We start from the raw sequence: 25,553 nt of genomic DNA on the forward strand, positions 1-25,553 counted from the left end.
CGTCCGTGTCTTATTATCTTAAAACAAATAGAACCGGGTCGACCCGTGCGTTGGCCTTGCGTCGCATTCCCAGCGCACAACACCCCCCCTTCTGAACTTTATACTTAGAAAATTTTTGGCTCTGAGTGCAGACCATGCACTGGCCATGCGACGCATGACCAACGCACAACACCCCCCCCCTTATGAACTTTATACTTAGAAATTTTTTGGCTCTGAGTGCAGAACATGCGCTGGCCATGCGACGCATGACCAACGCGCAGAATACCCCTCTCTGAATTTTTACTAAGCCAAATTTTTGGCTTGCTTACCTCGTGTGTGATGCTCATGCGACGCATAGGCAAAGCACACACAAACTTGGATCTCGATTCTTACTGTTTTGCATTCGTTTTGAGTTCTCGTGCCTTATTTCGCCCGCCAACATGAACAAACATGACATATATGCTACAAAAGTTGGGTTGCCTCCCAACCAGTGCCTTAGTTAAGGTCGTGGCATGACACTTTTTGTACTTTTCTTTTATTTTGAATTGTTACATTACAAACTCGGGTTGCCTCCTGAGAAGCGCCTTAGTTAACGTCGCGGCCCGACGCCGATTCTTTTCTACTCATCATTAAGGAGCACTTGCTCCTTCTCTTTGTCAAAATCACCGCCCCAATATCGCTTGATTCACTGCCCATTCACCAAGAACTTACGCACCCTATCCATGGTTTGTATCTCTACTGCACCATGGGGTGTGATTCTTGTCACTACAAATGGTCTAGACCAACGGGACTTAAGCTTGCCTAGAAACAACCTCAGTCTCGAGTTAAAGAGTAGTACCTGCTGCCTTGGCAAGAACTCACGATGCTGGATATGCTTGTCGTGCCATCTCTTAGTCTTCTTCTTTTAAAGATTTGCATTCTCATACGCCCTTAGTTTGAATTCATCAAGCTCTTGTAATTGGACCAATCTCTTCTCTCCCACTAGATTCATATCAAGATTGAGCTTTTCGATTGCCTAATATGCTTTATGCTCTAATTAAATCGGCAGATGACACGCTTTCCCATAAACTAACCTGTAAGGAGACGCTCCGATGGGGGTTTTATATGCTGTGCGATATGCCCACAAGGCGTCATCCAGCTTTATTGCCCAGTCCTTCCTCTGAGCATTCACGGTCATCTCTAGGATTTGCTTCACTTCTCTGTTCGATACCTCTACCTGTCTGCATGTCTGTGGGTGGTAAGTTTTAGAGACTTTATGCTTCACTCCATACTTTGCTAGAAGGTTCTTCAACAAGCTGTTGCAGAAGTGAGCACCACCATCACTAATCATTGCCCGTGGGGTTCCAAACCTTGCGAATATGTTCTTTCACACAAAATTTACCACCACGTTCGCATCATTGGTTGGAAGAGGGACTGCCTCTACCCATTTTGAAACATAGTCGACAGCAAACAGAATGTACTTGTTACCGAAGGATGGTGGGAAGGGACCCATAAAATCGATGCCCTAGACGTCAAATATCTCTACCTCCAATATGTTTGTCAAAGGCATCTCGTGCCTCTTAGAGATGTTTCCCGTTTGTTGACATCTGTCGCAACTTCTAGCAAATGCATGAGCATCTTTGAAAAGAGTGGGCTAATAGAAGCCAAATTGTAAAACCTTAGCAGCAGTACGATCACCCTGAAAGTGCCCTCTATATAGGGAAGAATGAAAACTCTCCAACACTTGACTCACCTCGGTCTGTGGAATGCAACTCCGCACCAATCGATCAGTCCCTTGCTTGAATAAATACGGCTCATCCCATATATAAAACCAGGAGTCATGATACAGCTTCTTTCTCTGTTGTGAGGTGGCTTCTGAGGGGTACACCCCACTTACTATCAAGTTCACAATATCAGCATACCATGGGACTTCGGCAACGGCAATAGCAATTAGCTGCTCATCAGGGAACGACTCTCGAATTTGGACGTGCTCCACAAAATGATTATGGCTGTCCAATCTAGACAAGTGGTCTGCGACTTGATTCTCAGCTCCCCTATGATCCTTAATCTCAATATCAAATTCCTGCAAAAGGAGAATCCACCGAATCAACTTGGGTTTAGTATCCTTCTTGCTGAACAAGTGGCGAATGGCTGTGTGGTCTGTATAGACAATAACATGTGTCCCAACAAGATAGGATTGAAACTTATCAAACGCATAAACCACGGCTAGTAGCTCCTTCTCTGTTACCGTGTAATTCATTTGGGCAACGTCTAACATCTTGCTGGCATAGTAGATAGAACGAAAAACATTCTCTCGTTGTTGTCCTAACACAACCCCCACAGCATTGTCACTTGCATCACACATCAACTCGAATGGAAAGTTCCAGTCAGGTGCAATGATTATTGGTGCAGTTACCAACTTCTTCTTTAGACCTTCAAAGGCCTTAATACAAGCTTCATCAAATAGTAATTTCACCTCCTTTTAAAGTAACCTGCATATCGGACTCGAGATTTTCGAAAAATCCTTTATGAAGCGTCTGTAGAATCCTGCAAACCCTTGACTGATACAGGGGGTGGCAGCTTCTCAATGACCTCCACTTTAGCACGATCCACCTCCAGCCCTCTCTTTGAAACCTTGTATGCCTTCTCGGACCATAAAATTACATTGTTCCCAATTTAAGACCAGGTTAGTCTCTTGACATCTCGCAAATACTAGGTCTAGAATCTTCAGGAAAACCTCAAAAGAGTTCCCAAATACCAAAAAATCATCCATGAACACTTCTACGAAGTCCTCAACCATCTCTGAAAAAAATAGCCATCATACACCTTTGGAAAGTCGCCGGTACATTACACAACCCAAATGGCATGCGGTTGAAAGCATATGTACCATATGGGCATGTAAACGTGGTCTTCTCCTTATCCTCCGGAGCAATAGCTATCTGATTGTAGCCAGAATAGCCATCTAGAAAATAATAAAACTCTTGCCCGGCTAACCTATCTAGCATTTGATCTATGAAGGGAATGGGATAGTGATATTTCTGGTTGCCTCCTTCAACTTGCGATAATCCATGCAAATTCTCCATCCAGTGATAGTTCTAGTAGGAATGAGCTCGTTTTTGTAATTTGTCACAACTGTCATCCCTCCTTTCTTCGGGATACATTGTACCGGGCTTACCCACTTGCTGTCCGAAATGGGAAAAATAATGCCTGAATCTAACCACTTGATTACCTCTTTCTTGACAACCTCCTTCATCACAGGGTTCAGTCTCAGTTGATACTGTGCGCTAGGCCTATGATCATCTTCCATGAGTAACTTGTGCTTGCATAGCGCGGGGCTAATTCCCTGAATATTTGATATCTGCCACCCCAATGCCCTTTTGTGAGACTTCAATACTTTAAGACAAAATACTAACCTCTTCGGTGGTCAACTCTGCTGCCAATATCACTGGCAAGGTATCACTGTTATACCTCGGAAATTTCTCCGTACTTGTATGATGAGTGGAATGATGAAGAGTTTGAGTGAATGATGTTTTATTAAGTCGGGAGTGGCTAATTAAGAATTTTTGGAAATAACAAAGTCGCGGAAAAAATTTCAGCCCAGTGGTCGTATATGGCAATATACGGTCCGTAAAGTACAATCGTCCTCCAGCTTGTCAAAAATGCCAACTTTCTGTAAATTGTGAAAATGGTTAAAAACGACTTGGAGGATGGCCCGTAAACTGGTTTACGGACCGTAAACCTCAGTCGTAAACCAAAACATGGTCCATAAACTGCAATTTACGACAACTGTTCATCCCGACAAATTTTCATTAAAGACCAGATTTTGAATTATTAAAAGGGAACTTAAGCCCATTTCACGTCATTTTTCCTCCAAACACTTCAAGAAGGCTCTAGAGTGTTATTCAACACTTCAACTCTAAGAATATCAAGAAAATCCAAGGAAACCTAAGATTTTCAACACCAAATTCATGAAATCAAGTGTAAGAACACAACAAAGGATCATCTAAGTCAAGAAATCCCACAAAGGGTGGAACTAGGGTTTTGGCTAATTGAAGTATTTCAACTTAAGGATTGTTCAACCATCATCCAAGGTAAGTTTCAAGATTATTCCATGTTGTTTGAAGTATTGGAAAGCTTAGACACTTGAAATGTAGAAGAACATAGAAATGGGTCATTATTGAGTGAATAGTGACATAAATGAATGATAGTGGAATTGAACTATGAATATTGAAGTGTTGTGAGTACTAATACGTTATAAATGATGTTTATATCATGAAACAAGCATTAAATGCATGAAAATGCAAGGATGAGGTAGAAGTAGAAATAAGGGAAAATTGGAGGAAAATGGTGGATTTTGCCAAATGTACGTAAATGACGATTGTCGATTATGATATTGCGAGTAATATTATGAATGTTAGGAGTTAATATAAAACATGAGAAAAGTGGTATGAGCGAAGGAAGCATTGTCCGACTTCTCCTAGAATTAGCGACGCGTTCTTATAGTCAGTTACTAATGTTGATACGAATTCTCTTATGAAGGTAACGACGTGATATCGACGGAGAACAAATGAGCGATATCTTAGCTAAACGACCAAGATATGTGAGGCTAGTCCTTCTTTCAAATGGCATGAATCTTTTAACTTGAATCCCTATTCCTTTCATGAGTTTTTATATTCTAAGAAGTTAAAAGCTTATACCTATGAATGTCTACATGAGATAAGTTATACAATATGATGACACTAGAATGATGATGATGTTATTCCTTGCCTACACTCACCTTATGTACTAGTCCTTTCAAGGTGAGGCAGAAGGTCCATAATGGTTCCATAATGTAATCGAGGGATCACGACCTTACGTCACCCCGATAGAGTAAAGTTGATCATGAGTCTTATATACGCATGATGATAAGATAAGTATTTTATGATAAGCATATTACTATGAGTATTTACGTTAAGCATCTCATGATTGCATTCACACCGGGCCTAGTTGGCCGGGCAGACATCGCTTCTGCGGGCGGTGATACGGATACACCACGACCTACGGGCGTGGGTAGACACCACTAGTGGGCGGCATCAGATGGTACCCCGGACGCGGGCTAATATTATTGATTATCCCACCGTTCCGACATGGACGGGCAGCTTGCATATGATGCATACATGTCATGATGAGGAGTATGAGTAAGATAGCATGCATTACTTTATTTATGATTTTCAGTCAGATCCAGATGTCTTATGTTGATGTTATCCTCATATTATTGATTTTTCCTTTCATTATGTATGCCTCTCATACTCGGTACAATATTCGTACTGACGTCCTTTCTTCGGACGTTGTGTTCATGCCCACAGGTAGACAGGGAGGAGAGCTTGGTCAGGGTCCTCAGTAGCTGTCAGCTGATAGATAGTACTCCATTGTTCGAAGGTGCTTATGGCTATTCTTTTGATGTACATTCATACATGCATATTTTGGGCATGACGGAGTCTTGTTCCGTCTATGTATTCATTATGTTAGTAGAGGCTCGTAGATACGCAGTGTGGGTTAGATGGTCTCACAAGATGTTTTCATATGTATGTATATTATTTTGATGGCTGAGAGGCAAATGTATATAAAGTATTTATGTTTTGATTAAATACGATTTTCCTACAATTGGTATGTAAAATTGATAAAAGAGTATTAAATGAGCAAGACAAGTAGTAGAGCGAGCGGTGCTCGGTAACTAGCTCCGGGTACCCGTCGCGGCCCCTAGCTGGGGTTATGTGTACCGAATGTGGCAAACTTGCGCCAACGGATTTTAGAGGAAGCACATTATTCCCGGTATTCTATTCATCCAGGTGCAACCAAGATGTACCACGATCTCAAATTGATGTATTGGTGGGATGGCATGAAGCGAGACATAGCAGAATTTGTAGCACAGTGCCCAAATTGCCAGCAAGTGAAGGCCGAGCATCAAAAGCCAGGAGGCTTACTGCAAGCAATTGAGATTCCTACGTGGAAATGGGAAGAAATTAACATGGATTTTGTGGTAGGATTACCCCGTACGCGAGGGAAGTATGATTCTATATGGGTGACCGTGGATAGACTCCCGAAAGCAGCTAATTTCTTTCCCGTTAGAACCACATATTCAGCGGAAGATTATGCTAAATTGTACCTCAAGGAGATTGTACAACTTCACGGTATTCCTTTGGCCATTATCACAGACAAAGGGGCACAGTTCACAGCCAAGTTCTAGAAGTCCTTTCAAGAAGGTCTAGGTACTCAAGTTAAGCTCAGCACGGCGTTCCATCCGCAGACCGACGGACAAGCCGAGCGTACTATTCAAACCTTGGAAGATATGCTACGAGCATGTGTATTGGACTTTGGTGGTAGTTGGGATGAGCATTTGCCTCTCATTGAATTTACCTATAATAACAGCTATCATTCCAGTATTCAAATTGCTCCATACGAGGCCTTATATGGAAGAAAATGCAGATCTCCAATTGGATGGTTTGAAACCGGAGAAGTACAATTGATAGTCCCCGACTTGATCCAACAAGCAGTTGAAAAGGTTAAAGTGATTCGAGACCGACTGTTAATAGCTCAAAGCCGCCAAAAGTCTTATGCAGATAATCGCCGAAGAGACTTGGAATTTCAAGTGGATGATTGGGTGTTCCTGAAGGTATCGCCGATGAAGGGAGTGATGAGATTTGGCAAGAAGGGAAAGCTAAGTCCCAGATATATCGGACCCTACTGAATCATTCGCAAGGTGAGTCGAGTAGCCTATGAATTAGACTTGCCTTCAGAGCTCGAATCCATGCATCCAGTAATCCATGTTTCGATGCTCCGCAAGTGTATTGGAGACCCAACGAGAATAGTTCTGGTTGATGATGTGCAAGTAACAGAGAAGCTAACATACGAGGAAATGCCCATTGTCATTTTGGATAGACAAGTACGAAGGCTTCGGAATAACGAGGTTGCTTCAGTCAAAGTTCTATGGCGGAACAATAATCGGGAAGAAATGACTTGGGAAACGGAGGAGAAGATGAAATCTATGTACCCCCATTTGTTCCAATCCCCAGAAGAGATTCAAGATGAGAAGTCGATGGTGTAAGGTATGTATGTTTTAATTTTATGTTTTTGGTCGTGTGTGGCCATAAATGTGTTGATATTGTGATATAGCCCTGTGAGGCGAAGATATTGTGGGTTGTTGTAATGGAAAGGTAGTGTCCAAATTACAAAGGAAACTCTGGCAAATTTTTTCTAGAATTCCCAAGTGTCGAACATTCGAGGACGATTGTTCCAAAAGGGGGGGAGAATGTTACACCTCGGAAATTTCTCCGTACTTTTATGATGAGTGGAATGATGAAGAGTTTGAGTGAATGATGTTTTATTAAGTCGGGAGTGGCTAATTAAGAATTTTTGGAAATAAGAAAGTCGCGAAAATTTTTACAGCCCAATGGTCGTATATGGCACTATACGGCCCGTAAAGTGATTTACGGACCGTATAGTGCAATCGTCCTCCAGCTTGTCAAAAATCTCAACTTTCTGTAAATTGTGAAAATGGTTAAAAACGACTTGGAGGACGGCCCGTAAACTGGTTTACGGACCGTAAACCTCAGTCGTAAATTGCCATAATCCTCAGCCAAACTTTCTGTTTCTGGGATGATTAAAAACGACCATGGAGTACGGACCGTAAACCACAATACGGTCCATAAACTGCAATTTACGACCACTGTTCATCCCGACAAATTTTCATTAAAGACCAGATTTTGAATTATTAAAAGGGAACTTAAGCTCATTTCACGTCATTTTTCATCTATACACTTCAAGAAGGCTCTAGAGTGTTCTTCAACACTTCAACTCTAAGAATATCAATAAAATCAAAGGAAACCTAAGATTTTCAACTCCAAATTCATGAAATCAAGTGTAAGAACACAACAAAGGATCATCTAAGTCAACAAATCCCACAAAGGGTGGAACTAAGGTTTTGGCTAATTGAAGTATTTCAACTTAAGGATTGTTCAACCATCATCCAAGGTAAGTTTCATGATTATTCCATGTTGTTTGAAGTATTGGAAAGATTAGACACTTGAAATGTAGAAGAACATAGAAATGGGTCATTATTGAGTGAATAGTGACATAAATGAATGATAGTGGAATTGAACTATGAATATTGAAGTATTGTGAGTACTAATACGTTATAAATGATGTTTATATCATGAAACAAGCATTAAATGCATGAAAACGCAAGGATGAGCTAGAAGTAGAAAAAAGGGAAAATTGGAGGAAAATGGTGGATTTTGCCAAATATACTTAAATGACGATTGTCGATTATGATATTGCGAGTAATATTATGAATGTTGGGAGTTAATATAAAACATTAGAAAAGTGGTATGAGCGAAGGAAGCGTTGTCCGACTTCTCCTAGAATTAGCGACGCGGTCTTATAGTCAGTTACTAATGTTGATACGAATTCTCTTATGAAGGTAACGACGTGATATCGACGGAGAACAAGTGAGCGATATCTTAGCTAAACGACCAAGGTATGTGAGGCTAGTCCTTCTTTCAAATGGCATGAATCTTTTAACTTGAATCCCTATTCCTTTCATGAGTTCTTATATTCTAAGAAGTTAAAAGCTTATACCTATGAATGTCTACATGAGATAAGTTATACAATATGATGACACTAGAATGATGATGATGTTATTCCTTGCCTACACTCACCTTATGTACTAGTCCTTTCAAGGTGAGGCAGAAGGTCCATAATGGTTCCATAATGTAATAGGGGGATCACGACCTTACGTCACCCCGATAGAGTAAAGTTGATCATGAGTCTTATGTACGCATTATGATAAGATAAGTATTTTATAATAAGCATATTACTATGAGTATTTACGTTAAGCATGTCATGATTGCTTTCACACCGGGCCTAGTTGGCTGGGCAGACACCACTTCGGCGGGCGGCGATACGGATACACCACGACCTACGGGCGTCGGCAGACACCACTAGTGGGCGGCATGAGATGGTACCCCGGACGCGGGAGGCCTGGACGCGGGCTAATATTATTGATTATCCCACCGTTCCGACATGGACGGGCAGCTTGCATATGATGCATACATGTCATGATGAGGAGTTTGAGTAAGATAGCATGCATTACTTCATTTATGATTTTTAGTCAGATCCAGATGTCTCATGTTGATGTTATCCTCATATTATTGATGTTTCCTTTCATTATGTATGCCTCTCATACTCGGTACAATATTCGTACTGACGTCCTTTCTTCGGACGTTGTGTTCACGCCCACAGGTATACAGGGAGGAGAGCTTGGCCAGGGTCCTCAGTAGCTGTCAGCTGATAGATAGCACTCCATTGTTCGGAGGTGTTTATGGCTATTCTTTTGATGTACATTCATACATGCATATTTTGGGCATGACGGAGTCTTGTTCCGTCTATGTATTCATTATGTTAGTAGAGGCTCGTAGATACGCAGTGTGGGTTAGATGGTCTCACAAGATGTTTTCATATGTATGTATATTATTTTGATGGCCGAGAGGCAAATGTATATAAAGTATTTATGTTTTGATTAAATACGATTTTCCTACAATTGGTATGTAAAATTGATAAAAGAGTATTAAATGAGCAAGACAAGTAGTAGAGCGAGCGGTGCTCGGTAACTAGCTCCGGGTACCCGTCGCGGCCCCTAGCTGGGTCGTGTCAATCACCCTCGCCTAAGAATGCATATTTAAGATGGGCGGGCAGGGGCTTCAATTCCAACTTCGTAGGCTCTTCAATTGATAACTTCGGAGTTACTCCCACTGTCCTGTCTAAGTGCTCAAACTCACCGGCCCGAATATAAATACTCGTCATATCCAGAATTTGTACCATTTCAAACACCGCCGTGTCACCAAAAATATCATCCCCTACCAAGGCTCTCTCCAATGGATAATGAGAATTGATGAGTGGCCTTCTTGTATCATCATTCAGAACAGTAATGGCGGACAACTCCTCATAGAGTGCAGGCATCTTTAGAGCTTGGTATACATTAAAGACCTCAACTTTATCATGTACTCTCACGGTGAGCTGCCCGGCGGCTACATCAATAAGTGCTCTCCCTGTGGCCAAGAATGGACGCCTCAAAATAAATGGGACTTCCGGGTCTGGTTCGAAGTCCAAAATCACGAAGTCTGCAGGAATTATCAACGACCCCACTTGCACCAGTACATCTTCAATAATGCCTTCTGGTCTTGCTACGATCTGTCCGCCAGCTAAAGAACTATAGTAGTTGGTCTGGGAACTCCCTAACCTGGCTTTCTGAAGATATACGAAGGTGTCACGACCCAACCCCGTGGGCCACGACTGGCACCCTACTTGGGCACCCAGACAAACTTACATATCCAATTATCAAATCCAAACTTAACTCAAATTTCATATTAGCCATTTAAACATAATTCAAATCAAAACTTGTCTTAAGCGGTCCCACGTATCAAAATATCATATCAGAACAGGAAGGAGCGGCGGAATACACATCGCCGTACAAATGCACATATACAAATATACAGGCCATTTGGCCGTATCCAAATCTGATAGGTTGGCAGAATATACGTCGCCAATCGTATGTACAGATACAACATAAGGGCCATTTTGGCCACCATAACTGACGGACCGCACTAAGGCACAAATCGTGACTAAAGCAAACACACATAGGACCCTCGACCCACATATATGACTACAGGCCTCTACAAATGCAGAACGAAAACATATGACGGGACAGGGCCCCGCCGTACCCCAAAATAGTCAAATATACATATGCATATACATCATAAGGGATATGTACCGACATATGGGCTCCGGATCAAAGGAGCACTCTGTAGTAGCAGAACGTGTGGCCTACACTGGCAGATCACTGATCTCTGTACCTGCGGGCATGAAACGCAGCCCCCGAAGAATGGGGGTCAGTACGAAAGATGTACTGAGTATGTAAAGCATAGAGTACAGAAATGTAAATCACAACTGAAAAACAAACCGGATACAAAAGGGGAATACTGACCAGTATATCAAAATCTGTACCAAAACATATATATACATAATGCAGATAAAATCATGCAAAGCTCAGGAACGTGGTCACCACTCCGACGCTGGCGCCACACACAGCATAACACCAGAAGGTTCAAATCTCCGTACATCCCCGAACACACATATCATCATAGCATATCGCCAGCCATATCACAGCATAACTCCAAACGGAACCCGGCCCTATGGCGAGGTCTCGGGAACCGTAACACAGCATACGGCCGAATTAATCATAGGGCGCACGAATCATAACCGGCCCGGGAACCGGTGAACGAAGTCATAAATAGGCACGAGCGGAGTCGTGAGCAAACAATGCAATTTATATATCAAAACACCTTTTGAAACTTGATAAAATCATATGCTAACTCATTAGTCAAGTAGTTCGAACAATTAGTCAATACGGGGTTCGTTTTACAAAAGTATTTCCAAAGTAGTATTTATGGTTCAAAATATAATTTAGAATATCGTGGCGGACATGAATCACGGACATTTGGGGTCTATGGGATCATACATGGAGGTTTCGAAGCGATTCGATTACATTTGCAAAAGTTCTGGACATTTGATCACTTTTCAACAAAATATGAGTTTTATAGTTCAATTCAATTGAATGAATAGTACTCGATTTCCAATTCGGATTTCCAGGAACAGAATTTGCCTCCGGGACTCAAAAATCGACCTAGAATACCTAGGACAGGCCAAAAGAAGGAATGGGGTAGCCTTACATACCTTATATGCGTCTTACGCTCGTCAAAACTCAAATCCCGTTTCGCTCAGAATCTACAAATGGTCAAAGTTACCAATTAGAAATTGCAAGACTTTAAGAATTCACTGAACTTCATATTTGTCTACCGAAATTTCGGCAGCACTTCCCCTATACATATAACATCCCCGAGGCTTAGCTCGGCTCAATATATCATCAACAACAACCCACAATACCAAAGACATCACAAATCACAACAAAATAGGTCTAACGTCAATATTCTTCTTTTCTACATAAAGCGACGACTTTCATTCGAACTTCACAACATCAAACTAACATCAACATTATCGTATTCATTTTCTCTTTCAAGGTTATTCAAACACATTCCAATAATGTTCCAAGCAATATACATGAGTTTAAATGATTCGTCACTTTCCATATTCCATCCGAAACGTCAACGACTACGACGAACATACTAACTCGCATTATTTCCTTCCAAATTCATTAACAACAACATAAATTCTCATTCTAGAATCTTACTTTCACCATTATATAAAAAATCATAAAAAAATCACATAATTTCCTATATCAACATACAACCAACTTCAATGCCAACTCACTTCGTTAAACCTTTATTTACGTCATAAATGCCACAACGACACAACTAACAAGCTAAATAAAATTGCATTTCACCTTCCTTTTCCTACCCTATAGCACACGGCCATACACCCACTTTCACACACACACAGCCATGCACATACACAACACAATCCCATAATTCTCATTCAATTCTAATCATTATAACATGTATACTTCTTCCATAACATAAAAGAATAAAATTCTTACCTTTTTCTTCAATTTTCCATTTTCCGCAAACGGAGTTTTCTTGGCAAACTAATTATACCACGTTGTAGAGGGCCTTAAACTTATCAAGAATTCAAGAAGGAAGAGATTTTTGGATCAAAGTTGAAGAACTTGAAAAAATATCTCCTTTTTTTTGCTTTGGCCGAAAGGCCTCTTGGTCTTGGCTCTCACCTTTCTTTCTTGAAACTTCTTACTTATGAATGAAAAATAAGCCCCTTTTTAAGTCTATTTATCACATGATTTTAATGACATGGGCTTGGGCCTTTTCATCTTGCTATGGCCGGCCACCTTCCTTAATTGGGCCTCTATTTTGTAATTTTTTTTTTAGCCCAATTCATTGTGTATCTTATTTGTAATTCCCGGAACTAATTTTCAAAATTTCAATTTTTGCCCTTGGCCTTCCTCCGCATTTCCGCATCAATATTTTTCATGAATATCACACATATGTTAGATAAAATAAAATCATAGCCTTATTTCCTAGAAGGCAAGATTATTCCAAATTTTTCCAAATGCGCAAAAACGCGAGATATAACATTCTCCCCCCCTTTAGAACATTCGTCCTCGAATGTTAAATTAGCCTTATAGGGTCCGACAAACATTTCGGGGGATTTTCTTCTTATGAGTAGCGCAGATAGATCACTTACCCATTAAGATAACAAATTTAGAAATTTAGATTACCTGTAGGCGTAAAGTGCAAGTGAGTGTACTTTTTCTTCATTTCGTCCTCTGCTCCCCATGTCATTTCTTCTTTATTATTGTTTTGCCAAAAGACCTTAACAGAGGGTATATCTTTGGTACGTAGCCTCCTCACCTGACGATCCAGAATAGCCACAGGTTGCTCTTCATAAGACAAGTCTTCCGTCACCTGAATATTATCTGTTGGGAATATTCTGGAAGGATCACCAATACATTTCCGGAGCATGGATACATGAAATACCGAGTGTACTGCCTCCAAATCGGAGGGTAAGTCTAGCTCATAGGCGACCTCGCCTATCTTCCGAACGATCTGATATGGCCCGATATACCGCGGGCTTAACTTACCCTTTTTACCGAATCTCATAACACCCTTCATAGGCGACACCTTCAGAAATACCCAGTCGCCAATCTGGAACTCTAACGGTCGACGTCGTCTGTCTGCATATGCTTTCTGTCTACTCTGTGTAGCCAATAATCGCTCCTGAATAAGTTTTACTTTATCCACTGCTTCCTGGATCACATCTGGCCCAATTAATTTTGCTTGACCCACATCAAACCAACCAATCAAAGAATCTGCACTCCCTACCGTATAAGGCTTCATACAGTGCCATCTGGATACTATATAGGGCTTCGTATTCGTATGGTGCTATGAACGATAACTATTATTTTGAACAAATTCAATAAGCGACAATTGATCATCCCAGCTACCTCTAAAATCGATAACACAGGCCCACAACATATTTTCCAGTGTCTGAATAGTACGCCCGGCCTGTCCGTCGGACTGAGGATGGAATGCTGTGCTAGGACTCACCTGAGTCCCTAATCCCTCCTGGAATGACCTCCAGAAATTCGTCGTAAACTCACGACCCAACCCCGTGGGCCACGACTGGCACCCTACTTGGGCACCTCGGTCAGTAATAATAGATACAGGGACTCCGTGAAGTCTGACTATCTCTCTGATGTATAATCTAGCATAATCCTCAACCGAATAAGTAGTCCGGACTGGGAGAAAGTGGGCTGATTTCGTCAATCTATCGACAATGACTCAAATAGAATCATACCTGCGTGGAGTGCGTGATAATCCTCTAATGAAGTCCATATTAATCATTTCCCATTTCCAAGCTGGAATTTCCATTCCCTGTAGTAATCTGTCGGGCTTCTGATGCTCAATCTTGACTTGCTGACAATTTGGGCATTGGCCAACGAACTCTGCAATGTCCCTTTTTCATACCGTCCCATCAGTATAAGCATTTAAGATCATGGTACATTTTAGTGGATTCAGGATAAACAGAATACCGAAGATTAGGTGCTTCGCCCATAATTGGTCGTCGCAGCCCTGCGTCAGGCACACATAATCTGCCTCTGTATAACAATGCCCCATCAGGTGAGACCTCAAACTGGGTCCTTTCCTTATCAAGGGTTGTATCTCTATATACTGTACCAGAATAGGGCCCTCAAATTGACGATGTTCTTACTTCTTCTATAATCGATAATTCTGCAACTTCTCAGACGAAAATTCCAATATCCTCAGAACCGACCAAACGGACTCCCAGGCTAGTCGACTGATGAGTTTTTACAAACCAATTCTTTGTTTCCGAATGTACGCCGGTCAATGCCGTCCAAAGGTTCACGACTAAGTGCGTTTGTCACAACGTCAGCCCTTCTAGGGTGGCACTAAATATTAACATCATAATCTTTCAATAATTCGAACCATCTTTTCTGCCGCGAATTCGGCTCCTTTTGGCTTAGAATATACTGGAGGCTCTTAGGGCCCGTGTAAATATCAATGCGGACCCCATGTGCGTAATACCGCTATACCCTTAAAGCATGAATTACTGTAGCTAATTCTAGATCATGAGCAAATTAACTTTCTCTCGTGCGGTCTGAGCTGCCGGGGAACATAGGCTACAATCGGACCATTCTCAGAGAGTTACATATTTCAGTCGATGTCGAAGGCCTAGACCAGTCCTTTATCGCTTCACCCTCTGTATGTCAGTTGTTTTCATGTATACTTACTTTGCTTACTTTCCTTCGTTTCCCTTCTTTGGGGTTATACTTACACCATATTCGTATCTTTTCCTTCTAACCTACAACTTGGTTATTTTCGTACAAAACCTTAACAGAATCATAACTACATATTACACAATCTTATCCAATAGCTGACACTCCGATAACGTAATTAATATAGCAATTTATCTTTTACTAATTATATCCTTCCTCATTGGATGATTTAGCCAAGTTATTCCTTCTTTCATACCCGTTCCTTATCCGTCGTTCTGTTCTTTTCGATATTCGAATTACCTGATATGCACATGATTCATCATTCCATACCATAGGTTTCCTTTGTTCTGCACTACTACCTTTTAGTTCGTTTTCGCAAATAATTCTCGTGCGTTACCCCGTTGACTCTTTTAGAGGTTCTACTTAATTACGTTTCTTACGGTTCACTCTTTCTGACATTTTGGATTACCTTCCACTCAATCATTCTCTTCTCTTTCCCAACATCGTCGTATTAGAATCTTCCAATCTCAACTGGTAGCAAAAATGAATATTAGTTTATTCCGTAACATCTGTGCTATACCTTTCGCTTTGTCTTATAAATTCTGTTCGGTTAATGTTTTCCATATATTACCACAATGGCTATCAGGGTTCGCCAATCAATCAACACAGTCATAAATGGGGCCCTACACATACATATATATATCACTACCATTTCTTTTACAATACATCTTCAATCACTTATTCATACTTACCCTAGTTTTCGGAGCTGCGCTGCTTTTTCTTCCTTTTTTAGCAATCTAATCCATCTCAGCTCGTGTGGCCCCTATAAAGTTTCTTACCGTTCCATATATCCTAATTACCTTTAGGTTACCCTGAATTTTCCATTTGCCTCTCATATCTAGGTTTGCGAAAATTTCTGTACATTTCCCAGGGGATCACCCATCCCAGAATTGCTCTGGCCCTGGCACGCTTAACCTTACAACTTTAATGAATTTAGACACGCTAAGGTCGGTATAATTGCACCAATTGTCCCGCACGGCCTTTGTCACGTAATTTAAGACAAATCGGGGCCTTAACAACTTTTCAAACGTCCTCGTAGCGGGTCCCACCCCGGCCTAACAAGAATTCTATTACTTTTCTGACTTTATGATTTCCGTGTCGCCCCTTGTAAATCCTCAATATTTACCTTCATGCATATATATATAATTTCAGACAGCCCACGAGTTTAGATTTTTATTCCATAAATTTCATCTCCACTCAGTCGAGGAGAACTGATAAAATGTTACGGTAAGGTATCTTCCGACCACCAGCAACAGAAAGCTAGAGTCTGACGAACCTCGCGGAATCTTTTAGTACTTAATTCACATAATTACCTGCACGTTTATATATATATATATATATATATCCATATATTGGAGTCGCGAGCGAACCGCTCAGTTCCCGACTGCTTGTCATACGCTTTGTATTCTTTCAATTAGAGGAAACTTGGTCGTCGGACATTTTTGCCCTTCACATGGGCTATGCTAAAACAAAATGGGTTGGAACATATTTCTGGTCCCTCCAAATAAATTACGAATTTTCTACTCGTATATGCTTCCTCGAGATAGAATGTTTTCCGATAAGGGTAATACTTCTTACAAGTAACATGGAGGGTACCTCTTAAACTTTTAATCCACCATAATAGATTTATCATATCGGTACCGACCTTCAAGACAGGTTAAGAATTTATATCTCATTTCCCTTTTCGTATTTCTAGAAAATTTTGGGCAGAGGTTCCTCTGTATTTCTTACTATCCCAAAACCTGTACACAGGAAATACCAACCATGCCTCACAGGGACAACACATATACGTATATACATATCATATCATATCACATCATAGCCACACGGGGCTAACAAATACAGATAAAAGTATACAGATGTCGAGGCTTACCTCACATGCCCAATTCAAACTTCACATGCTACACTTTCCCGTTTATTTCTCTTTTCAATGTTCGACTTTATGTTTTAATCGCACTTCAGAATACCTTACCCAGCATATGTCTTTCATACCATTGCTTACCTGAGTACTGTGTAGCTTTCAATATCAGCAGTCGTTGTCTTACGTCGATACCGCTATCCAGCTGCAATCAAGGGTTAAAAAGAAAGGAATTCATTTCCTACTGCTGGCTCTATCGCACGATCTAAGAATCAAAGAAAGGCAACACCCTAAATGCCCTGTAGCCTCCTGTTTATAGATGTAGTGCACAACACACCGATAAACAAGACTCTACGAGACACGGCCTGTAGACATTCCGAGGACAAACCGCTCTGATACCACTTTTGTCATGACCCAACCTCGTGGGCCACGACTGGCACCCTACTTGGGCACCCACACAGACTTACATATCCAATTATCAAATCCAAACTTAACTCAAATTTCATATTAGCCATTTAAACATAATTCAAATCAAAACTTGTCTTAAGCGGTCCCACGTATCAAAATATCATATCAGAACAGGAAGGAGCGGCGGAATACACATCGCCGTACAAATGCACATATACAAATATACAGGCCATTTGGCCGTATCCAAATCTGATATGTTGGCGGAATATACGTCGCCAATCGTATGTACAGATACAACATAAGGGCCATTTTGGCCACCATAACTGACGGACCGCACTAAGACACAAATCGTGACTAAAGCAAACACACATAGGACCCTCGACCCACATATATGACTACAGGCCTCTACAAATGCAGAACGAAAACATATGACGGGACAGGGCCCCGCCGTACCCCAAAATAGTCAAATATACCTATGCATATACATCACAAGGGATATGTACCGACATATGGGCTCCGGATCAAAGGAGCACTCTGTAGTAGCAGAACGTGTGGCCTACACTGGCAGATCACTGATCTCTGTACCTGCGGGCATGAAACGCAGCCCCCGAAGAATGGGGGTCAGTACGAAAGATGTACTGAGTATGTAAAGCATAGAGTACAGAAATGTAAATCACAACTGAAAAACAAACCGGATACAAAAGGGGAATACTGACCAGTATATCAAAATCTGTACCAAAATATATATATACATAATGCAGATAAAATCATGCAAAGCTCAGGAACGTGGTCACCACTCCGACCGCTGGCGCCACACACAGCATAACACCAGAAGGTTCAAATCTCCGTACATCCCCGAACACACATATCATCATAGCATATCGCCAGCCATATCACAGCATAACTCCAAACGGAACCCGGCCCTATGGCGAGGTCTCGGGAACAGTAACACAGCATACGGCCGAATTAATCATAGGGCGCACGAATCATAACCGGCCCGGGAACCGGTGAACGAAGTCATAAATAGGCACGAGCGGAGTCGTGAGCAAACAATGCAATTTATATATCAAAACACCTTTTGAAACTTGATAAAATCATATGCTAACTCATTAGTCAAGTAGTTCGAACAATTAGTCAATACGGGGTTCGTTTTACAAAAGTATTTCCAAAGTAGTATTTATGGTTCAAAATATAATTTAGAATATCGTGGCAGTCAAAACATTATTTTATGATAGCTGAATTCATAAACAACAGTGCTTTGCCAACATTATACAAAAATGAGACTCATAGAGCAAACAAGGGAGTCTCGATGTTAGCGGGCCCACCTCGGGTCAAGTCGAGGTGGCGGACATGAATCACGGACATTTGGGGTCTATGGGAATATACATGGAGGTTTCGAAGCGATTCGATTACATTTGCAAAAGTTCTGGACATTTGATCACTTTTCAACAAAATATGAGTTTTATAGTTCAATTCAATTGAATGAATAGTACTCGATTTCCAATTCGGATTTCCAGGAACAGAATTTGCCTCCGGGACTCAAAAATCGACCTAGAATACCTAGGACAGGCCAAAAGAAGGAATGGGGTAGCCTTACATACCTTATATGCGTCTTACGCTCGTCAAAACTCAAATCCCGTTTCGCTCAGAATCTACAAATGGTCAAAGTTACCAATTAGAAATTGCAGGACTTTAAGAATTCACTGAACTTCATATTTGTCTACCGAAATTTCGGCAGCACTTCCCCTATACATATAACATCCCCGAGGCTTAGCTCGGCTCAATATATCATCAACAACAACCCACAATACCAAAGACATCACAAATCACAACAAAATAGGTCTAACGTCAATATTCTTCTTTTCTACATAAAGCGACGACTTTCATTCGAACTTCACAACATCAAACTAACATCAACATTATCGTATTCATTTTCTCATTCAAGGTTATTCAAACACATTCCAATAATGTTCCAAGCAATATACATGAGTTTAAATGATTCGTCACTTTCCATATTCCATCCGAAACGTCAACGACTACGACGAACATACTAACTCGCATTATTTCCTTCCAAATTCATTAACAACAACATAAATTCTCATTCTAGAATCTTACTTTCACCATTATATAAAAAATCATATAAAAATCACATAATTTCCTATATCAACATACAACCAACTTCAATGCCAACTCACTTCGTTAAACCTTTATTTACGTCATAAATGCCACAACGACACAACTAACAAGCTAAATAAAATTGCATTTCACCTTCCTTTTCCTACCCTATAGCACACGGCCATACACCCACTTTCACACACACACAGCCATGCACATACACAACACAATCCCATAATTCTCATTCAATTCTAATCATTATAACATGTATACTTCTTCCATAACATAAAAGAATAAAATTCTTACCTTTTTCTTCAATTTTCCATTTTCCGCAAACGGAGTTTTCTTGGCAAACTAATTATACCACGTTGTAGAGGGCCTTAAACTTATCAAGAATTCAAGAAGGAAGAGATTTTTGGATCAAAGTTGAAGAACTTGAAAAAATATCTCCTTTTTTTTGCTTTGGCCGAAAGGCCTCTTGGTCTTGGCTCTCACCTTTCTTTCTTGAAACTTCTTACTTATGAATGAAAAATAAGCCCCTTTTTAAGTCTATTTATCACATGATTTTAATGACATGGGCTTGGGCCTTTTCATCTTGCTATGGCCGGCCACCTTCCTTAATTGGGCCTCTATTTTGTAATTTTTTTTTTGAGCCCAATTCATTGTGTATCTTATTTGTAATTCCCGGAACTAATTTTCAAAATTTCAATTTTTGCCCTTGGCCTTCCTCCGCATTTCCGCATCAATATTTTTCATGAATATCACACATATGTTAGATAAAATAAAATCATAGCCTTATTTCCTAGAAGGCAAGATTATTCCAAATTTTTCCAAATGCGCAAAAACGCGAGATATAACAGAAGGCATCAAATTTATACTTGCACCAAGATCACATAGTGCTCGAGCAACAACCTGCTTCCCAATAGAAATCTCAATCATGAAACTTCCGAGATCTTTAAATTTAGTGGGCAACCTATTTTGAATCCGCGAAGTGCACTCCTCAGTAAGTGCAACGGTGGCATACTTTGTGAATCGGCTTTTGTTTGCAACAATATCTTTGATGTACTTAGCATACTTTGGAATAACCTGTAGCATATAAACCAATGGGACATTAACGTGTACCTACTTAAGCAAATCCAGAAACTTCTTGTAAGTCGCCTCTTCTTTCTGTCTTGCCAGACGTTGAGGGAATGGAGGTGGTGGCTTTGCAACCACGGGTTGTGGCTGCTTTTTCACTGGTGTCTTGATTACCCTCTCTTCTTCAATCATCTCCTCGGTAATCCTCGGTAATCTTCCCTTATTCAGCTTCTACTCGACTGGTTTTCTTCGGAGCCACTTCCTCTAGTTTTCTCCCATTTCGAAGAGTCACAGCATTACAAGGCTTGGGATTCATATCCGTATCACTTGGAAGTCCTCCAGGTGGTCTAGTATTTTTTGCACCAGCTATATGTCCCATTTGCCTCTCTAAATTCCACACAGCCAAATCGCGATTCTAATTATCTGCTATCAACTTTTGCTGGTCTATCATCATCTTCTGCATATCACCCATCAACTTTTTCATCGTCTCTTCCATACTATTTGTGGGTACTTGAAGAGCAGGTGCTGGCTGATAGTTCTATTTCTGATTACCTGGGTTGTCACTCCACCTAATATTCGGGTGATTCCTCCAATTTGGGTTGTAGGAATTCTTGTATTGATTGTTGTTTCCTTGACCCTTGCTTGCATTACCCACAAAGTATATGGATGCGGGATTAGCAGGGCATTCATCACTGTTGTGACCTTCTCCACAGACTTCACAAAATAACAATGGCTTGTGCACTGCATGCACCTGTGGTGGAGCTTGCGCAGCAGTTAACTTCTTGATTTCAGTGCGCATGGCATCAATCTGTGCTGATAGTGTTGTAAAATTATCTACTTCAAAGATACCCGGTGCCTTCCTAACTGAACTGCTAGTCGCCTCATCCTGCCAGTCTGGAGTGCTCTGAGTAAACCATTTCAATAGTGTGAATAGTTCTTCATAGCTTAGATCAAGAGCCTGCCCTCCTGCAGCAGTGTTTAGTGATGACTTATGTTGGGCATCCAGAATCTCAATAAATGTGTGTGCCAGAACTTCATTCGTCTGATGGTGGTGAGGACAATCTCTGAGAAGACCCTTAAACCTCTCCCAGGCTTGATACAAATTTTCTCCATTTTTGTGCATGAATGACATGATCTCCCTTCGGAGGCGAGCTGTCTTTGCTGGTGGAAAGAACCTTGTCAAGAATTTCGTCGCCAAGTCATCCCACGTAGTGATCGAATTGGTGGGCTCTGCTAAAAACCAGTTACTTGCATTCCCCAATAGAGAGAAGGGGAACAGTGTCAGCCGCACATATTCTTTAGTGACCCTTCCAGTAGCAAAAGTATCGACAATCTGCAGAAAAGTATGGATGTGACGCTGAGGATCCTCGTGCGAAATTCCCGTGAATTGCCTACTAGAGTGAAGTAGATGAATCATAGGATGCTTCAGCTCAAATTGCCCTTCGATGGTGGGCTTGACAATGCTTGAAGTGACATCCGCCACACGAGGCACTACAACCTCTCTCACTTTCGCTGGTTGATTATTAGCCATGACCACAGGTAACTGTGCTACAGCCTGTGGGTTCTGCAATAAATTCAAATCTCTCCTGCACCGATTAAAAGTACATTCAGGCTCAGGATCGAATTCCTCAAGATTGTTTTGACTCGCAGTCCTTCGCATTCGAGTAAAGTACCTGCAATCAAGTAACAGCTAAGATCAAGACGTTAATACCTGGATAAGTATAGCAATATAATTTATTATGGCAAAAATAATTGTCTTCTAAGTCCCCGGCAACGACGCCAAAAACTTGTTGCGTCCAAATGCACACGCAAGTGTACGTGGTCATACAAGTAATATAGTGATTATATGAAATCAGATTTCGAACCCACAGAAACTTATGACCAATACTTTCATGAAAATAAACTATTGCTACTACCTATGCAAGTAAAGAATAAAAGTTTTGGTTGTTTTGTAAACTAATGCTATAATAAAAATAACAAACAGTGTAACCAGAATTTATGCTAAGAACGTATTTGAATACTGCTTTTATCAAGATTTTAGAAGTATTCCAGGGTCGTGGTCTATTTACAAATCCTATTGAGTCATTCAAGTATCACACCCTAGCAACTTTGTTCACAATTGTCAATTAACAGGATTATTAATCTCGTAGTATTCTCTCGAACCACTACTCGTCGATTCAAGATAACTCGCCTCCTATATTCCTATGGTATTGACCTATCAAGAATGCAATAAGAGCACGACATGGAATTGATAGCGGTAACTAAGTATATTCCTATCCTAGTTACAAATCCTAACCCAACTATAGGGATATTCATATCACAATCTCGTTACTTCTTCTCATTATTGACAACGTCTTTCCCAAGCACGGGTGTCAATTAGTAAATAGAACTCAACTGTTGCGCAGACAATTAAGCACAGAAGTAAAGAGGCAATTGCATACGAACAAGCTACTAAGATTGAAATACTTGTCAAACGTCAATATTCATGGCTACGCAACAACCCCAAAAATTATGGTGTTTAGTTACACATGATTCGAGAATGGAAACAAGAATTCATGGTTAGCATAGGGTTTCAATGTAAAGAAAAAATAATAGAAGAGGAATAAAACCTAGAAAGAGTTTCACAAGTCTCAAAATTTGTCCAAGCCGCCTTTCTAATGTTAAAAATGACTATTTATACGCTAGGGTAAAAATAAGATAAGTTGGCCCAATCCCGATCCAAGTAGGATGATTGACGCCGCTTGTGCGCTGGCTATGCATCGTATGGCCAGCGCATGATCTCCTATGTGCTGCTTGTGCAGCGCATGCGCAGTACATGGCCTGTCTGTGATTTAGAGATGGCGTGTTTGTGTGCTGGCTGTGCGATGCATGGCCAGCACATGAAACCCTTCAGTAGTCAGATTCTTCCTTCAAGTACTGGAACTTTCTTCCCAACATTCAATCACCATACAAAGTCTCGGAATCAATCAAAAACTGCTCAGAATACCCTTCATCGGTCCTCGTTGTACCTATTCACACAAGCATACCAAAATAAGCTCCTATACAACAATTTGCATTCAAAACTGCGATCAAAGTACTTAAGAAGTGAAATGCCAATGCACTAAATCAGATATTTGTGCCAAATATCATTTGTGTATGTCGTTCGTGAGCAGATGGCCTCGGGTATTAGTCGGGATTTCGATTGAGATAATTTTTAGGGATTTCTGGTGCTAGTATCTGCCAGGGCGGCACCAGTACCGTCCTTGTTGCACCGCCATAGCGGTGGGATGGCCGCTAGGGCAGAACTTTGGCCTGACCGTCCCGACAATCTGAGTGGACGTCGAGGCGGTGCCGTCATAGCGGTCCCGGTGCCACTGTATTGGTATCGGGCCTATTATATTCATTAAGTGTGTATTAAAAGCCCTTAGTCTATCATTTGTTACTATTCCAAAAATTGAGCTTTGGGAAGAAATTCTAGAGGATTCTTGGAGAAGATTCTTGGTGATAAGTCCTTCTAATCTCCTTGCTAATTCATTATTCCTAATCATCTTAGAATCCCTTTCCCTTGTTAGTTCATTAAGTGATGAAGATTAAAGTGGGTTTAATGAATGTTCTATCTAGGCTTCTAAATGACAAAATTGATTGGGTTTATGCTATATTATGATGTATCTACGATTTTTAATCATATATCTTCCATTATTATTGTTGAATTCTTGAATTTAAGAGTTAGGGTTTATACCAAAAATTGGGGGTTTTGGTTGGATTTCGAAATTGGATGAATCCTTGAGTTAATGTCGCAATTAGTTGATGGGTTCTGATCATCTAGTGTTTAATTGGATAATTTAGCCCCGAATTTCCCGTTTTACCCTTGTGGGCCTCGTTTCCCCAAATTCTAGGGTTAGTTTTGACCCAATTTGAATGATAGCAATATAGGCATCCATCTTCATGATTTCTAATCTAGATTTCGAATATGCTTAGAATCTTTTTTTATTTCGAGGCTCAGCGAAAAGGAAAGGCTAAGGAGTGATTGTTGTTGTTATTGCTGTTCGGCCATCCATGTAGGTTATGGCTTACCCTATGGTGAGACTTCGTTTAGCGAACCATATATTTAAATGATATTGTCGGAGAAAGTATGTAAACCTTAGGGTATTAAGTTGGGTTAGATATTGTCTTAGTTTGGGCCTTGTTTTGTGATTGGGGCTAGCCACCCCGTTGTGTTGTGACTTGATTGTTCTATTGTTGTTGGCCTGATGCCATTTGGTGATTGTAGATATTGAAGACTATTGTATATCTTGATCATGATATTGAAATATCTTGCTTGTTAACATTTGATACGAGGATAGTGTTTTATATGACTTATGTAGTCTTTCATGATATTATTGGCGTACGCATGCTTGGTACTTATGATATCGATCTAATTATTGATGTTGACTCATACATGGCACGTATTCTCATCCTTCATGATATATTGTTGATACAATGATGATACACGCGAAAACACTATGACGAGCTTGTGTCAGTTTGGATGAGATTGACGTGAGAGTCTGATATCCGATGGTTGTCCCGAAATCGTGGATTGAGTGGTAGCGGTTGCCGAGGTTTGCGCCAGAGCCGTGAGGCACATGGATTCCGCGAGTCCCCCTGGGTTGTGGTGATAAAAATCCTCTGTTGGAAAAGATCTGGAGTCACATCTGTCTGTTGAGCAAAGATCCGGGATGAGTAGTACTTAGAATTTGCGAGTCACCCTAGGTTGTGCTGCCAATACGTTGATACTTCTGTCCGGAGTACATGTGT

The 25,553-nt window shown here is 40.8% G+C and overlaps 2 protein-coding genes and 1 pseudogene across 2 annotated transcripts; 1 reads left to right on the forward strand and 2 right to left on the reverse strand.

The window, feature by feature from the left end:
- Positions 1-9,645: 9,645 nt before the first annotated feature.
- On the reverse strand, positions 9,646-20,972 carry LOC132607792 (uncharacterized). The gene is made up of 3 exons (XM_060321870.1): positions 20,880-20,972; positions 20,550-20,789; positions 9,646-10,185 (listed from the first exon to the last, which is right to left on the reverse strand). The coding sequence occupies exons 1-3, from the start codon at positions 20,970-20,972 to the stop codon at positions 9,646-9,648; spliced, it is 873 nt and encodes a 290-aa protein (XP_060177853.1).
- A 28-nt stretch (positions 20,973-21,000) lies between these two features.
- Positions 21,001-24,037, reverse strand: LOC132607793 (uncharacterized). The gene is made up of 3 exons (XM_060321871.1): positions 24,018-24,037; positions 21,333-22,453; positions 21,001-21,167 (listed from the first exon to the last, which is right to left on the reverse strand). The coding sequence occupies exons 1-3, from the start codon at positions 24,035-24,037 to the stop codon at positions 21,001-21,003; spliced, it is 1,308 nt and encodes a 435-aa protein (XP_060177854.1).
- LOC132608492 (small nucleolar RNA R71) lies at positions 21,830-21,923 on the forward strand (annotated as a pseudogene).
- Positions 24,038-25,553: the final 1,516 nt, after the last annotated feature.

Source organism: Lycium barbarum, chromosome 8 (assembly GCF_019175385.1).
Source record: "Lycium barbarum isolate Lr01 chromosome 8, ASM1917538v2, whole genome shotgun sequence".
In the NCBI taxonomy this organism is placed as follows: Eukaryota; Viridiplantae; Streptophyta; class Magnoliopsida; order Solanales; family Solanaceae; genus Lycium; species Lycium barbarum.

Coding starts and splice junctions, on each gene's coding strand:
- LOC132607792 (XM_060321870.1), bottom strand. CDS start 20,972: ATGATTGAAGAAGAGAGGGTAATCAAGACACCAGTGAAAAAGCAGCCA. Junction 20,790..20,879: donor CTCCATTCCCTCAACGTCTG/GCAAGACAGAAA, acceptor TATATGCTACAG/GTTATTCCAAAGTATGCTAA. Junction 10,186..20,549: donor TGCCTTCTGTTATATCTCGC/GTTTTTGCGCAT, acceptor GCTGGCGGACAG/ATCGTAGCAAGACCAGAAGG.
- LOC132607793 (XM_060321871.1), bottom strand. CDS start 24,037: ATGGCGGTGCAACAAGGACG. Junction 22,454..24,017: donor ATGGCGGTGCAACAAGGACG/GTACTGGTGCCG, acceptor ACTTGATTGCAG/GTACTTTACTCGAATGCGAA. Junction 21,168..21,332: donor TAGGTGGAGTGACAACCCAG/GTAATCAGAAAT, acceptor TGTGGAATTTAG/AGAGGCAAATGGGACATATA.